The 17,238-nt window shown below is 35.9% G+C and overlaps 1 protein-coding gene across 2 annotated transcripts in view; it reads right to left on the bottom strand.

Annotated features, from left to right (window-relative positions):
- Positions 1 to 17,238, bottom strand: part of STXBP5L (syntaxin binding protein 5L) — a gene marked incomplete at both ends in the record, with an annotated part of 180,254 nt that overhangs the window by 55,632 nt on the left and 107,384 nt on the right. For both annotated transcript variants that reach the window (XM_084226864.1, XM_084226863.1), the window contains 8 exons: positions 1,539 to 1,756; positions 4,976 to 5,016; positions 6,191 to 6,258; positions 7,805 to 7,952; positions 9,174 to 9,246; positions 10,843 to 10,997; positions 11,173 to 11,251; positions 12,777 to 12,900. In XM_084226864.1, coding sequence (XP_084082990.1) covers positions 1,539 to 1,756; positions 4,976 to 5,016; positions 6,191 to 6,258; positions 7,805 to 7,952; positions 9,174 to 9,246; positions 10,843 to 10,997; positions 11,173 to 11,251; positions 12,777 to 12,900 — 906 coding nt within the window. The remainder of the gene's footprint in view (positions 1 to 1,538; positions 1,757 to 4,975; positions 5,017 to 6,190; positions 6,259 to 7,804; positions 7,953 to 9,173; positions 9,247 to 10,842; positions 10,998 to 11,172; positions 11,252 to 12,776; positions 12,901 to 17,238) is intronic.

The raw sequence follows: 17,238 nt of genomic DNA on the forward strand, positions 1-17,238 counted from the left end.
AAATGATGCAAATAATACTTCTGTTGAGGAAATTCCAGGCACAGCCTATGCTCCTGAGGCATATTAAGCTGCAGACTTCCCTGCTACACAGAGCAACCTTTGAGTAGCCCCCACACTTCCCATTTGCCACAGCAAAAACATTACAACACTGACATCAGGGCAGTCAAACCATTGTGGGGGCCTTAAAATGCTGGGATTTGGAGATTGAACTCAAGGTAAGTTCAGCCTGGCTGATAAGGAAGGAAGGACACAAAGTGCTTTGTGCCTCAGGCAGCAAAGAAATCCTGAGACTGGCCATCTCAGTCTCAATACAGACAAAAACACACAGCCTAAAGTCAGGTACAGATTCCAACGAAGAATTCCATACTTTTGATTAAAAATCCCTCCCATCATTTAGAGTGAAGACTTGAATGCAAGCAGTAAAAATGCAGAAAGAAAAGAGAAGGCCGTTTCAGAGATGCACAAAACCCAGGGGAATTCTGTGACTATGCCACCAAGATTGCATAATTTAATATTCAGGGAAAAATGCTTATTAATTACAGAAGAAATCTAAGAAACTGTTAAATTGCACCTATTACAACACTTTGGAAAATACCAGTAATGATGCAATTCAGCCAGAGAAGTGAAGAACAGGGAAAAAAGACATTAAATTATAGATAATAAAAGATAAGGTGCATTTTCTGTAGAACAATGTAAAAATACTGCAATGGAGTAATTTTCACAGCATTATACATGAGCTGGTCAGTAATGTGAAATTACTGTTCATCAGTTTTAAATTTTTCCTGAAACGATACATTCAGGCAGCTTAATAATTGCCTGGTGGGGAAGGGGGAGGAGAAAAGAGTGGAAAACAACAGAAGAATTAGAGTTAATGAATATCATAACTACAGTTATGAATATGCCATACAGAATGGCACATGGCTAGAGGCCAAAAATAACACAGGTTTTTGCCACAGTAGAACTTTTTAAAGAGCATTAAAATAGTGTGAAAAGGAAAAGAACTATAATCAGGGAAGGTGACAAATAATCTGGCATTTCATATAGTTTCCATCTTTAGGGAAACAACGTCAGCATAAGCCAGAAAAAGATCAACTCTTTGTTTTGTTAAACTCACTGATAATTTTCAGTCTCCTTATGAACAGAAATTAAAGAGATTAAATACTTGAGTTAAAAAGAGCATTGTGTATGTACACAATGTACATTAACTGATAAAAACATACAGGAGACAGTAATTTTAGACCAGGTAAATACAACAGAGATTACTGTATCATAAAGTCTTAGAAGCAAACCATGTCTGAAAGCTGCACTGTATGTTACTACTAAAGCAAAAAGAAAGTGGAGAGTAGGTTCCCAAACACTCAGATTTTTGTCAGTAACTGAAGTAGGATCAAGATTTCCCTGGAAAGGTTTAAAATGGAATGTTCCTAAACCTGCATTTATACTGATTGCTATTTTTATTTAAGTACCTGAGCACAGATGAAGCAAGGCAATTTGATTTAGAAATTGTTCTCTTATTAGAGAGTGAAATGAGTACTTACTGCAATTTCAGTATTTACTTCATGTTTGCTGAACCTGTAAACAATCACATAGGCAGAAACTCCTGCCACACAGAAAATTCGGCTCTCAGGACACCAGTACATCATCTGAACAGCAAAAGGATCTTCTTCCACAATCTCAGCTGTTGCTTTTCCTTCTCCCACTTTCTGTTTTTCAAAGACCTTTGATGTTTTTAGTTTGTACAACATCTGTAGAGTAACTGGAATATATTAAAACATATAAAAAATACTAACATGAAACAAATCAGTTATAAAATTCCTCAGTTCTCACTTTCTTCTCAGTTGTGGCATAACAAGGAACCTTAGGAAAGCCTAAGAGGAGAAGATGTGTATTATGCAATCGTCCAAACCAGGACAACAACACAGATGCTGTTCTGGTACTCATTACTGGTAGGATATGTATTTAATACTTTTCAGAAGGGTGTTTGTGGAATACTTCTTAGTATTTTCTGGGGAAAGGTGTCAAAGGTGTAAATCATTGTGCCCATAATTAGGCTTATAATCAGTGCCATAGAGAGGCTCTGACCATATTGATACTTTCCTAAAGAGATGTGAAACTAAGATTTCATTTGTCTGAGGTTATGGTCTTGATAGAATGTAAAGAGTGTATGGCAATTCAAGAAAAAACATTAGGAAAGCATACTGGTGGCCTGGTCAACACAAAATTCTTCTGAAGTAATGGGAGCTCAAAAATGTTTTGAATTTCATGACTAATATGCAGATCTATATTTATACCTGTATATAAAATCCTCGTATCCAGAAGCTTTTGTTGAGATTAGAAATCCACCACAGCAAATTTCAGAAGTAAAGGAGGGGTGATAATTCACCCCATTATGTTTTACATTCTTCCCTGCTTTTACTACTTTTACATTGGTTTCTCACTGGCATTAATCAGTAACTGCATAATGTCAGAAAAAGCCAGTCAGGCTCAGCACCTACAAAGGCAATGCTGATGCCTATGTCAGTGTAATTGTGGTGGCTCAGCCTGGCCAGCTTGTGTAACAAGAGCAACAGGAAGATGAAAGGACAGTGTTTTAGTTATGTAACCAGATGATGAACACAGCAGAATTACATTTTTGTTTGGCAGTGCAGATATATTCCAGGAGGTTTAGCATATACAGTTTTTAATGTTTTAAAAAGTTTTAGCACATAAAGCACTTCCGAATTTCACAAATTACAGGAACTGCTTTGGTAAAAAATACGTAATTCTTCCTGCCCTCAGTGGCAAATAAAGAGGGTTCAGGTTGCCAGTTAGTGCCAGTAGCAAATCTAGAGTGACACTTCAAATCAGGCATCATGGGTCCATGCACATTATGACTGGAAGAATTATAGAATCATAGGGTACAGAGTAGAAGACAAGACTCTCTATGCTCTATTACTGGGTATCATCTGCACAAGTAAATAAAAAACCAGCAATATCTTTTGAATAAAGATGCATTTTGGAAACTCCAGTGGCCTAGCAAGTCCCTGTCTCTCACAGATCTGTGCCTTCAGACATAAGACTACACAATTAAAATATGTCTAAAAGCAAAGTATTTTGTGCCTTCATATACTGGTAGGATATTATGTTTGCTAGGGAAACTCAAATGAACTTTGAACTCCATTAAACAGGTTAACACCTTGTAAATAAAATAAATAACAAAACTGTAATAATCTAAACTTTGTACATAAAGAATACCAAGTACAGTAGGAGTAATATAGTGCATGCCCTGAAAATCAGGACTAGGACCAGGACATCAGAGATGCACTGAAAATACCAGCACTGTTGAAGAGATTGTGAATAGTCATGATCATCTAAGCTTTTAATGTTAAGAAAAATTCCTACTGCAGCATGTATATATTGATTAGGTTATGCTTATATTCCCTATGAGAGGGTTTTTTTCTTTCCCCATTTCTGCCAGAGTTCTAGGAGGAATAACTAGCACATTGCTTCCTGTGCTGTACACACACTAAATGCCTTGGGGTCTTCCAGCAGTCTGCACTGTTTCACCCTAACTTTAGAACCTCTATTTGCACATTCTTCTTAAAACTGAAATATTCACAAGACAAAGTCTATTGTCTCACTGTACTTCTCTAAATAAAACTAATTATCCTACTTTTGTTCATATTAAAGCTCTCAAAAACTTCTGTTTCAGCAGATAAACTGTTGACCTCATTTGATGTTTGGTGGTCACCATAACTTGAAGACAGTGGAAGATGTAAATTCTGAGCACAATGTTTCAGTTTTCCCACCATTTCCAAACAGACAAATTACATAATAAAAAAACAATCCATGGCCATGTTCAGTTCCTGTGCCTATTTAATACATGAAATGTATTTTGTGAAATGAAGCTTTGGAAATCCTCATTTTCTCCTTGTCCATCCTAAGAGAAAATATTTGGTATTAAGCAAAAAGGCAAGTACCTGACAAAGTCATCAGGTTTGGCTGACATTAAAAACTTGTCAGCATTCCCCATGCTTGGCTGGTAATGGTAGCAATATGAATAATTTCAATTCTGTGGCACCACGTAGAACTAGCGGGTATCTTAAGTACCCCATACTCCATGATCTTGGCACCCATTACAGACTGGTTAATAGGGTCATATTAAATCTCTCTATGCCTAACATTTCATCTAGAATTTTCTCTTATACTCTTTTTCTTTAACACACTAATACCTCATAAAAGAGAGATATTACCCAGACATACCTGTACCATCAAAGAAACAAGAATACAAGACAACTCTACAGGAACCTTGGTGAAGTACCGTCAATTATTTAAAGCAAAATATTTTCAATTTCCATAAAAATGTATGTGTATTTTAATAAATATATTTTAATAATGAATATTTTCTGTACTAATGAGTATTTTCTGTAGGGGAAAATACTGGTTGCTGATATGTGCAGTTATAGCTAGATTATATGGAACAAGTATTTTCTGAAGCTTTTTCCTGCTAGGATGAATGAAAATGCTTCCCAATTATTTCCTGGGATTTGAGATTTTCCATCCTCACCAGATTAAATGTTTTGAAATATATGAATGCATTTTAATATTTTATTTTTACTTAGCTATAAAGAAGACTTTGTTGTACTCAGGATAGAAGTGACATGACAACTAGAACTGAATGTTAGATCTAACTCAGCCTTCTCCTCTGTACACACAAGAAGAACGTGCCCTAGGGATTTTTTTCCAACACTTCATCCTTCATAGATTTTGGTATGCTGGAACTTGAGTTATTATTCCTTACTCTTTTCTCCCCAATATATCTAATTAGCAGCATTTTTTCTCTTAACTTATTAAACATTTTCTAAATTTCACCCCTTTGTCCTAATTTTATCAGCCCAGCTATTACTACTCAACCTGTTAAATATCCTGTTTTATATATAAATGTGTGTTTGTGTGATTTATCAGCATTATGTAAAAGTGAACTTTAGAAACTTACTGGCAGAAGCATCCCAAAATTTTACTGATCCATCTGCATGGCTTAAAAAAAATATAAAAATTAAATGTGTTAAAACAAGATGCAATTCTAAAACATTATCTACTTTCAGTGACTAATAAATACAATAAAAAAATAATTCATTTTGTATATGTAACTCTCTATAACTTACTGACAATATATTAAAGACATACATACAAACTAGAAGAAAATATTTTGTTATTTGGTTTCATTTGGTTAACAAAATATTTTTATGCATTTCCTGCAGAGAACTAAGCCCCCAATAAATTTTAAGATTGCAACAAGAAGAAATTAATTCCCATACTAATAACAAGTTTAAGTCACAGCACTTTTGGCTTTGCAGTGGGCCAGCATCAAACCTATGTACTCTAAAATTGCCATGTACAGTGAACTTTGAAAGGACAGAAGGTAACTTCATTCTGCTTGATACTTCACAACTGTGCTCCTTTTATTAACATAAAATTGCTGAAGCAAAGCTGAAAAAAGGGGACACTTCTGTTTACAATGAGAATGATCCCTTCATCACCTCCTCGTACTACTGCATACATCATAACTTTATTTTTAAAATCAGGTCTTTAGTATCATTGATAGCAACAATTCATCAAATACATGACTGAGACTAGAGAAAAACTCATTGTGCATCTTAGCTCAATGAATAGTGTCTGTTTTAGAGTATGACCCCTTGGGAATCCACCAGGCACTATTCATGGGGCTCCTACTGCAATCTGAGCCTTTCTAGGCCTTTTTGCTCTGTTTCTCTGCCCACAAGGTGAAATTCATCCCAGTGCACCACACCCTCACTAACGATGAGTATTAAAATGAATTCCCAAACTGTCCCCAGACAGAGAGTCCAGAAGGCCAGGGGACAACAGCTGTGTTCCTTTTCGAAGCTTTTCTCTGTGACCTGCAAGGCCAAAATATTCTCTTGCAATAGATTTTTTTTTCCAAAGACCCCTCTGTTACTAACACTGCTATTTAACACTAGGGCCTCAAATGGTCATTCTTAATGGGAGCTCAACCAGGTGTACCAGGTTCTGCTTTCTAGAGCAAAAGAGAATTTCTGTGGTGACACTACTGAAGTGAAGAGCCAGGAAATACACATGTGGTGAAGTCTCAACTCTTACCTATAGCTAACCCACACTCAAAAGGAATAGACACAAATAGTTTAAAAGTACCAATCCCCAGTTTCATTCTCACCCTGTAATAATTATTTCAGGATATGTCTGAGCTCCAAGGTTCCATGCTCCACCACTGATAGGCCACTCCTAAACAAACAAAAGTGCAGAGATCACAACTTATTCTGATGAACCTTGCTTGGCTACTTTTTAAATTCAGGAGTAGACAACATCTTCCCCCCAAAAAAGCAATGCAACTGGTAAAAGAACAAAAAATATGAATAATTCAAGGCTTTTACAGTTTACTAACATTTTTGTGTCATCAGTTCGGGCTTTGGAAATTTAATAACCCTTTTATATTATCAACTAATGTTCTATGATTTAAAAATATTCCCACACAGCTAACATTCAACAACCTAAAGCAGGAATGAGAAGGAGGAGTAACAAACAATTCTGCTGGTCTTTTGAGATGGCTTTTCTCTTGGAGATTCTATAGAACACTGAATAGACCAAGAATTTATTTTGAATACAAAGACCAATGAAGAAGCTGGGCCAGAAACAAGTATCAGAGCATGATGCCATGTGATAAGAGAATGCAACTTTTACACAACATATGAGATCATCATCTCTTCCTTGCCTTTTGTTTACTAATGGTCTAGAATGCTGCCCTGTTCCTGAAGTCCTGACATGAATGGATACAGGATGCAGAGGGTGACACATGTGCAGAGTGGGTCAGGATGTGTGCAGAGTATGTGTGGGTGGAGAAAAACTGGGAGCACAAACTGTTTGGGTGGATACATGTAGTGGATGCTTGTGGCTACAGAAATGGGTGTGTGGCACATGAGTGACCACCTGCCTTCAGAGTGCATTTGTACATGCTCAAGTAAAGCAAGGGGGCAAGAGAGGATGAGGGAATACAGGCAGGTGTGCAAAGTGCATGAGGTAAGGGTAGATTCAAATAGGAGAAATAAAAATATTTTCTGAAGTACTTTTGTGAACCAACTTGCAAAAGAAGTAGAGAGAGCTCACTCTTTGAGTTAATGGAAAACAACCCAGCTCCAAGGAGAATACTTCCGTTGATTTGAATAGAAAATTGATGATGTCTGACTTGCCTACGCAGTATTTTTTTCTAGTTTATTTATTAAAATGCATTAGTTCTAGCCAAAATACAAACCAGTTAAAAGCTTGAAATTTATAAATTAATTGAATTTCCTCTTTTACTTCCTGAAGTTTGTCCTATTTCTACAGCATTATGGTAAGACTTTGGTAGCTCAGTAAAATTATTATTATTATTATCCCTATTTAATAACAAATCTCACAGATGTTGTCAGCTCTCACTGAACTTCTGCTTAAGCCTTTCAGTTATAATGCTTTCACTTTTTTTTTGATAGAGAGAACCTATCCATACAAATTTGAATTGTACTCTGCTGGCTCGCCTTTAACACAATCTGATCTGGAATAACTCCAGTATCTTAATGATTAAATCCTATATAATGATAATTCATTGTTCTGCTTAAGTGGACATGTTTCTGAGGGACAAATACTGGACTGTAATCAGGCTGCTAAGCTGCTGGTTGGACTAGCCTTAAGGTGATTATTAAAGGAGTAAAACAAAAATAATATGGTAAGAGGTTATAAAAACATAGGTTACGCATCTACTTCCTTTGTTTAAAACAAGAATATTGGTTTTGTTTACCTTATTGCTGTATCCTTGCTTTTTATGTTTTGCTCCTACAGAATAGAGTACAGGGATCAAATCTGGAGGACAGTCCGCAAAATATTCTGTGCAGGTAACAGGTGACTCATGAATGTCAATAGGATATGGATTTTCAAAGATTGGAAAACTAGTTAAGGAAGACAATTTATTAGAAGCACTGTGACACACTGAGCCATAGAATAAAACATATTCTTATATTAAAGTATATAACAGAATCTAAATAAAATCACTACTAATTAAATATATTTTCCCTTATTTATTCAAACTTATGTATTGTTTTTAATATCAGTAATAATGTGCAGTTACTCAAATAAAGACACAGAAATTCAACAAGACAAGAATCTTACATAAATAGTCCCTAAGGCTAATAGGGCTACCTTTATGAATGAACAAGAACTAATTTTTTTCTGACATATCTCAAAATCTTATTATTTTCCAGAAGTTTCAGGTTCATGGATATGATGTATACTATGAACTACAAACTACTTTTACAAGTGTGGATTTTATATCAAACATTTTAGCTTATTGGGTTGGTAGACTTCTGATTATACAATGAAAAATTGCAGTAACAGATGAGTAGATCTCAGTTTATCTCTCACTTCCATCAGTTTGAACAGCCTGATAAGGAGGAAAACCTCACTTTTCACACATTATGCAATGCTATTCACAATTGAAAAATACAGGAAATTGGGTTCTGATTTCAGTTATGTCCATTTTACTCTGATGAGAATTATTCTTTAGAGTAAGTGAGATCTGAATATGATTCACTTAACATTTTTCAATACATGGACAGAAAAATCTGTTCCTTGTCACACCAGTGTGAATGTGGTTGTCCTTTACTGGTAGTGATGGAGGCAGAACAAAATAAATAATTGGATTATGCTTTACATAATGTAGAGCTCCTCTGTGATAGGAACATTGATTCTGATATGAAAGAACTATTTGTCATTTAAACCAGCAACTGGATCATGAAGTAATTCTGTAGATCCATATAAAACAATGCCATTATTTATTAAGATACTGAGGCTAGACATGCATAAAAGTAGTTGTTGAATCTTATTTCCAAATCACATATGTGTTCAAATATTATTTAACTTTGGTGCTGAATGAATGTTTGAGGGCTGTTCTGAAAGGACTGCAGATTTAGATTTATTCCAAAGTTTAAGAACAAATATTATCATAAGTTCCTGTTCATTAGATGAACTTAGCTCTTAAAGTGGAAGTAAATATTTAGCAAGAGTTATTTCCAAGAGTAAATGACTTTGGATAGTTAAATGATTTTGAATTTTATGGTAATTTACTGGACTGTTAAACACACAAATAACTTCATCTAAACCTTTATACTTACTTGGTTTGTGTCAGGTCAACGACAATAAGATCTTTTTCCAAAAGTACAACTACAGCATAAGGTTCTTGAAATTCTGTAAACAAGGAATCAAGTATAAAAGACATGGAGTTCTCCTATCAGCCATTTTAAGCAAGCAAGCAAGCAAGCAATATTTATGTTCTTTAAACTTTCACAGTATATTAGAAGCTTTGAGGTATAAACCCTTGACATATGCACAAACCAGCCATAGCTGGAAACTAGGGCCAGAGAGGAAGTAGGAAATTACTTTTGGATAGTACTGTTGGCAAACATACAAAGCAGAAGAGTTGGAGCATTATAGCCTGCCAGCATGATGCTATGTTTAAAGTAAAGAAGTAGAATATGAATAAGCTGGGTGTATCATTGCATTATTGAATCCAATTGTTACAAGGAAAAGTATTTTTGCTGTCCAAAAGTAATACTTCTACTGTGTACAGCTGCTCTTCAGAAACAGACTGTGCAGGACACTTCATGATACACAATGCCCCCATTTCTGAGGTGACTCAAGGAGAATATTCCCTAGGAATCCTGTTAGTCTGCTGTTTTCAATTCAGGTAATAACATGCCCCTTCCTTCCACAGACTCTTTAGGGGATTATTTGGCTTGCTTTTTTATACAATTCTCTTTTTATTTATCAAAACGAAAGAATTAAGATGACAAATAAATGCTTCCCTTGATGCATAGAGTATATTCATTTACCTACTTTTTATAATTTACATTTTTTTATTAAAAAATAGAAATGTGAAATTATGACTCTTTTCAACAGCAGCAAATCATTCCAGCACGTGCAAGCTCAAAATAAACTGTTCAGATGGGTGATGCCAAAAGGACGAGTAAATGAGAGCAACTTATTCATCTTCCTTTCAGTCCTGCTATGAATACACATTATTTTTTGCCCGTTTTTATACTTGGCTATGAATAACACAAGTTAAACCAAAATGTTTAAATATTGGTCTGTGAGCAGGGGAAGATGCTGCAAGACCAAAGTACTGGGAAATATTTGACACGGTTAAATGAAGGCTCAAAGCAACTCTGATTACGGAAAATTAAATTTTTGCATTATACAGAAGCACACATACACTTTACTAAATGTTTTTAATGTGTATTTGGTTTAGCTATGTATATAAGATTTATTTTACTTTTCTGCTTGAGGGCTTAAAGTGTTAAAGTTAGTTCCTTTTTGACTTACAGTTTTTCTTAATTTATTTTCTGGAACTTTCTGACAACATATTTCAGAACTTGGCAGCCCCACAGTATGCAGCAAACATAACACTTTTAAACAGTTAATTTCATGCTGAAGTGTAAGAACTTTTTTGCAGGTAAGTGATAGTTAATTTTTCATAATTTAGTGAGCTGTAAATGATGAAAAATTTCAGAAATATAAGTACCTATCTTTGATTAATAGCAATGTTTTCTCACAGCAGCCCATGGGTTTCAATCCTATAACTGGAGATTTATGCATGCTTTATTGTCCATTCACTACTCACTTCCTACACTGAGGATGCAAACAACTTCCAGGTAGTTTCAGTTATGTAATTTTCTTCAGATGAAAACAAATATTAGGATGGAAGTCCCTGGGATGGGATTAATATATGAGGAAAGATCCCTTTGTTTATATTTTCCATAATTGCATTTTTCCCAATAAACTCACCATTTGGATATGGGGTTTCACAAAGAGTTAAAAAATCAACTATAGGATGATCCATTTCAAGAACTGTAATTGCTTTCCCATGCATGATTGTTAAACTTGGTCTTCGACAAGGCTTATCATATGACAATCCACCAGAAAATACCACAAATGGTTCACTGTATAAAAAAAACAAACAAGTATAAGTCTACATAGTACATACAAGTTTACATTATAGGTTTAGTATCTGCAAATATTAATAAATAGATTTGTTAAAAGAAAGCAGGAAAAGAGCCTAAAAGGACTTACACTCCAGAATGTAATATTGAGTTAATTACAGAATTAAAAACAAACCTGTTTTTACAGGTCTTGTACTCTACTTTAAGAATTGGTTTACAAGATTCAGGTTTTTTTCCATCTCTTTGAACTTTTCCTAAGGAAAGAAAGAACATGGAAACTATTAAAACATGAAATTGAATAATCAAACTAACACATATATATTTGAACAACTGTATAAGAAACAAAGGAACTTTAAAGCTACAAAAGATTAGAAGTATTAGCTCCAATTTCCATAAAATACACATGTGCCTAAATTAATTACATTTATTATGTCTTTGTGTTTTTACTGCCACATCTAAACAACCACAGAGCATACTTCAAAGTCATCTATAAACCATGCAGATTTCTGAGTATGAAACTTACCTAATAATGAATGAATTAGACTAATTATATGCCTTTTTTCTGAACACATAATGACCATAAACAGCTTCATTTTTTCCAAAGACATTCTTAGATTGACTTAATTCCTGTTGTTGACAAAACATTACATGCTTTGGAGTGTACCTAGTTGAGTGATAAAATTAAATGAAGCATACCTCTGAAATTCATTAGTTCTTAGTTAATTATGGCTCAGTACTTTCTTCCAATCAGAGAAAAGTCACTTGCAAACTAAAAAACAGCCATTTTGAGTTTGTTGCTTTGGAAAGTCTATGCTTGCTTTTGCCAACAGCCTGACTGGAGGATACAGTGTAGATGGATCCTGACATTTCTCAGAGGTGCACAGTGCTATCATGGGACATAAAGGACATAAGCTGTGGCATGGAAAATTCTGGTTAGATATTAACAGAAAAAAAAATTGTGCCACACGGGTCATTAAATACCAAAAGATATTGCCCAAAAAGGTTGTGCAAATTTTTGCTGGCAGTGTTCAAGTGGTCAATGTCCTGAGTTAACTCATCAAATCAGGCCCATTGTAATCTGGTCATCTGACTGGCTGAGAGTTCCCTTCTGACATTATAGAATTATATGACTAAAAATGATAAAACAGAAGTAAATTAAGAAAATGCTAAATCCTTTAGGGCCTACTTAGATCTTGACTTATTCTCCTTCCTCCCTCTTTACCCTCTTTAGATTTCTCAGTAAAGTAAATGTAAATATATACATTTACAATGGTGTCAGTACTTTAAAAAAACCTAATTTGTAGGAAGCAATTTTATATAAGGCCCTACACATAAAGATAAAGCCATCTCTTACAATTGCTCCTTTAAATTCTTCACTGTAGTTCTTTGGGAAGCCTTGAACCATCCCCATGACATACACCACAGTACCTTGTACAAAACACATTAATTTGTTGTGAAAATTACACATAAAAGTACAAACTATAAAAGAAAGAAAGAGCCTCAGGGCCTCACAGAACAGCTGCAGACTCTTAAAAGGAATTGGATAAGACATTACAGTAAAATAAATCAGAAACAGGTATTTATGACACCAATTACAATAAAAAGTTTGATCTAAGTTACTGATTTTACAATAATTTGCAGATACTTTGTTGATCAAACTATTTATTCAAGAAGCAACATCTGGGCTACAAGGAAAAATTAAATAAACATACACATCAGCAAGCAGCATTGAGAACACTGTTTTGCTTCTTAGTTACACATTTTAACTATCAGAATTACCGTGTGGAATTGTGGTCTGGAATGGTCTGTTAGGGCTTTTCAGATTCCATAGGGTCAAGCTGCCATCAGAGTGACTACACATGAACTGCTTCCCTTCATGATGCCAAGCAACGGAATGAATAGCCTACAGAAATGCAAGAAGAACTTGAGACTGGAATGGAATACAGTGTTTACACTACTGATAGTTTCATGTATGACTTCAGATTATATTGTTCTAATGGTATATCAAGAGTTGGACAGTTCCTGTTTGTCTGAAGTCCATTACCATCACTTTTTAGCAACAGATAGCTCTAAACCACATTTCATCCTAAAGGCTAATGTAACACAGTATTGTAAGAAAGCCTGTACTGAATCAGGCCAAAATTGAAGGAAAAGGGTATTAAGGTAAAAATGTAAGAACAAGGGCCACACAATGCAGTTGTAAGATGTCTGATAGCTCTCCTTACAAGTATTTAATCTGGTAAATTTACAGGTAATTTTGTGTAAAAATCTTTCAGGTAACATGCAACACGCACAGTCTTCCCCAAAAGAAGTAAAACACTGTTTTTGGATAACTTCCAAACGTACTTTTGCATACTTAAGTTGCAGAACAAGTCCGCAGAAATCTGGAATGTTTAATGTCAAAACCAAAATACTAAAAAATCCAGGACTGTTTCACTGGTATAGAAAATTACCAAAACAATGATGTAAGATAGTTTTGGAAGAGATAGTGAGTCAGAGGAGAGGAATATCACACTCCTTTGTGTATGCTACAAGAACCACACGATGAATGTTACATACTCCATTCTTAGTATTTTATGCATAATTAGTGGAAAATATCCATAGTTACATCAAACTATTGGAAAGGATAATGGGGTAAGTCCTTCAATTTCCCTGATATGTGCTGGAAACTAACAAAAGCCATATTCTGACAAAACATTCATTCTGTACCACAGTTCCTCACACACTCCTCACAGAAGCACAAACTCACAGAATTCTCCCTTGAATCCATATCCCTTCCAGAAATGTTCACTGCTAAATAGCAAAAAACACAATATAATTTTATGCAAATGTAAATAAAAGAGATCTATTTTTGAATGCAACTTAATAAATTTTCAGGGTTTTTTTTCTAACTAGGAAATGCTAAGGCCTTGCATGCACTTAAAATTGCATATAGACATTTACCTGATTTATTCAAATGACTTAACATCGTGCCTGAGTATTCATAAGTCAGCACTGCAGCTGTTCATATTAATTTTGCTTAAGTGCTACTGGTCAGAATTTAAAACTTCCTGTTGGTTTTCCTCTTTTAATCATTACATTGATTGTTATGGTTGGTTACAGCTCATCATCTGGAGACTATCAGAAGAAATCAACCAAAGGGCCACGACCCATTACCAAAGCTTCACTCAGCTCCTGGGTCTGGACAGCAGAGCCACAAATGAGTTTGCATTAAGATGATGCAGATGTTTTAACAGGAATCTGACATGCCTTGTATATGAATGCTTGATTAACTAAACTACTAAATTAGTCATGTCAATAAGGACGCAAAAAACAGAGCTGAAGAAAATTGAACTCTAGGAATTTATGTTTTGGTGACATAATGGGTATCACCCAAACTTCTACCTTCCAGAGAGGGAGTTGGTACACAATTCCTCCTAATTAACCAGAAGAAACTGAACTATAACTGAAGTAACAAAAGACAACTCAGAAAGACAGTTCATGCAGAGTCCAGTGTTGTTGCCCTCAGGTAGAATAACCTTAGTTCTGTGGGGAGTGCTGCTTCACTTACACTGAAGGCATGTCTATCTTCCTGCAAATTAATTCTGACATCAGCTCATTCATGCTTGCTATCATGCCAAATTTGAATTTGGTTTTGATGTGTTGTCACATTTCGAAACATTTCACATGGTTACAGTCACTGACTGTGTCTGAGCAGGAGCTAGCAATGAGCTAAAAACTGTACCAAGCTGCTTGTCAAACTGCCTCTCCGTGACCAGGTGCCACCTGCCAGCATAAAACTCCCATGGAGGGGAGTTGAGGTGGGATGATCCTGGCACAGCCAGCTGGCATAGCAGCAACTCAAACTGACCTGTTAGACTTTGCCACAAAATGGGCTAGAAAAACAGAAATACTTTTTGGAGGTCTCAGCTGCAAGTCATGAGTAATTCTGAAAGATGGTCCTGAACAAGTCCCGAATTTTCTCTCTGCTAGATTATGTCTAGCATTCAAATCCACTTCTTTAGCATCCATACTCAAAAGGAGCAGTTATCTGCTTAGAACAGGAGTTCCTCATGGTGGGTGGCTCATGTGAATATTCACACAGTGTAAGCACATACAGCATCTCACTCCAGATTAGCTATGTTTTTCCTTCTGCAATACCCACAGCGATTGCAAACACATTCCATCTTCTCTCATACTCAGCATGTACTAAAATTAAGCACGCCTAACACCATTTCAGTTCCTTCCCAACCACAAACCTTCACCACTGAGGGTCTTTAGTACCACTTTTAACCATATTTTGGAATGAGCAACGCTTGTCTCATCTTACTATTTGAATGCTAAAAATCCTTTGTGTTTATGGTACTGCAGGACCATTACAGCAAGGGCCACATCCAATTTGATACTTCCATAGTGGCGTGGTGCTAGACAAAGGTAGGGAGTTGTCATTTGGCATATGCCTCTGAGAACTCTGCATCTTCATTTTGGGATGTGTTCCAGTGAAAGATGACAACTGCTTCAGACAGCTCTGAATGGGGGTTGATGTAAACTTCTAAAGCCTGCATAGAAGATGGCTGGATTTTGGGTTTGCCAACTATCAGTAACAACTTGAGAACCATTTGAAAGATCTGACTTGTTTATGTGCTGTCTTTTTATACCACTTGATGGAAATAAACTTTTACAGGAAATTATAAAAGAGCCTTGAAGGAAAGCCTTTTATAGAAGGCATTGTGTAGGAGCATTGATTGGAAGGGCCTCAATATCTCATGCCTATCACTATTGAGAAGATGAAAATTATAATGATAGTATGAAAAGTGAGGGTGAATTAATTTAATTCAGAACTCATGCAAAGAGGAACTTTGGTACTCAATGAAGATACAGAACACTTACAGGAATTTATCTGAGACTTCACAGATAGCCTGCAACTGAAACTGTTCTGGCTCAGTGCCAGAACAATACCGAGAGATTGGGCAGACATCATGGGGCACAGAGGCCTTCCATCAGTCCAGATAGCATGGTGAAGGGAAGCAGGAACAATGACTTCTGGACTGTGATCTTTGTGGCCAACCCATAAGATGAGACTGAGGCTTGGTAATTTGGGTTGCTGCAAAATACCAAGTGGCACATGTAACGCAGGATTTTAAAAGGACCCCTTTTTAGTGGCTCCCTAAGGGTAGTGGCTTCCCTGAGGGAATTCCAGCAAGACTGCAACATTATGAACATGGAGCCTGAAAGTCTGGAATAAAGTAAAATGGCTAGTCACACAATCCTTTTAAAAACAAAATAAGAATCTTGCAATTATTTCAGTATGTAAGAAGTTAGAACAAGTTGCACAAAGTGGAGCAATGACATAGCAAATAACCACTGAGGAAGAAAGCATGGGACTGATTAAAAGGCAAAAAAAAAGTTCCTGAGAACAGTATTGAAAAATGTAGAACAACTAAATTCTAAATTGTATGAGGTATTTCAACATCCACCCACTCTGTCTCAAAATGAAACAAAAAAAAAGGGGAACCAGCATTAAGAAGGTCCTGCTTCATGTGGTCTCATTCTGAGTACAAGAGAGGACAGTGAGCAAACAGACATCCCCACCCCCACCCTTCCTGAGAAGACCTGTAAAAGGAAGAAGTTGTTCAGCCTTAAGTAATAGAAGGGGTGCAATTTCACAAGTGTTTGCACAAGCAGACTGTCACTGAGAGACAATTCAGTTGGCAGGTCTTGAGGCTTAAGTGCTGGCCTGTTCAAACTTGTCCTTTGAAACATTTGCTATGCTGATGCTCAGAAACTCAGACTTGAAGCTCAGAGTAGCTTTAATGTGTCTCTGACAGCAGGTCTGAAAGAGTACAGGATCCATATGTATTCAGATTGCTTTTTAGAGGGGAAATAAATGCGTATACACTCCTTATACATAGCAAGGTGACAAGATGAAGAAGGAAAGAGAACTACAGGAAACCAATTACTGCCAGAATCACTTTAAAGAAAATGTCCTTTTCTACCTTCAGGTATAGTTGCATTCACGTTCATCCATGGTGAACTTTAGAGGACCGGCAGAACAAAGAATTTTCTTTCCTAGGGCTAGTGCTAAAACCATAATAACTAGGAATATATCTATTTCTCAAGCAGCTTGATTATTGATACAAGAACTGCATCTGTGGTTAACACAGACTGCTTACAAATGACAAGAGACAACTATGTGACAACTATGACAATATAATTTTGAAAACTATTTAATCAGATCTTAAATACTAGGCAATATCAACAG

Source organism: Fringilla coelebs, assembly GCF_963513975.1.
Source record: "Fringilla coelebs genome assembly, chromosome: 2".
NCBI classification, from domain to species: domain Eukaryota; kingdom Metazoa; phylum Chordata; class Aves; order Passeriformes; family Fringillidae; genus Fringilla; species Fringilla coelebs.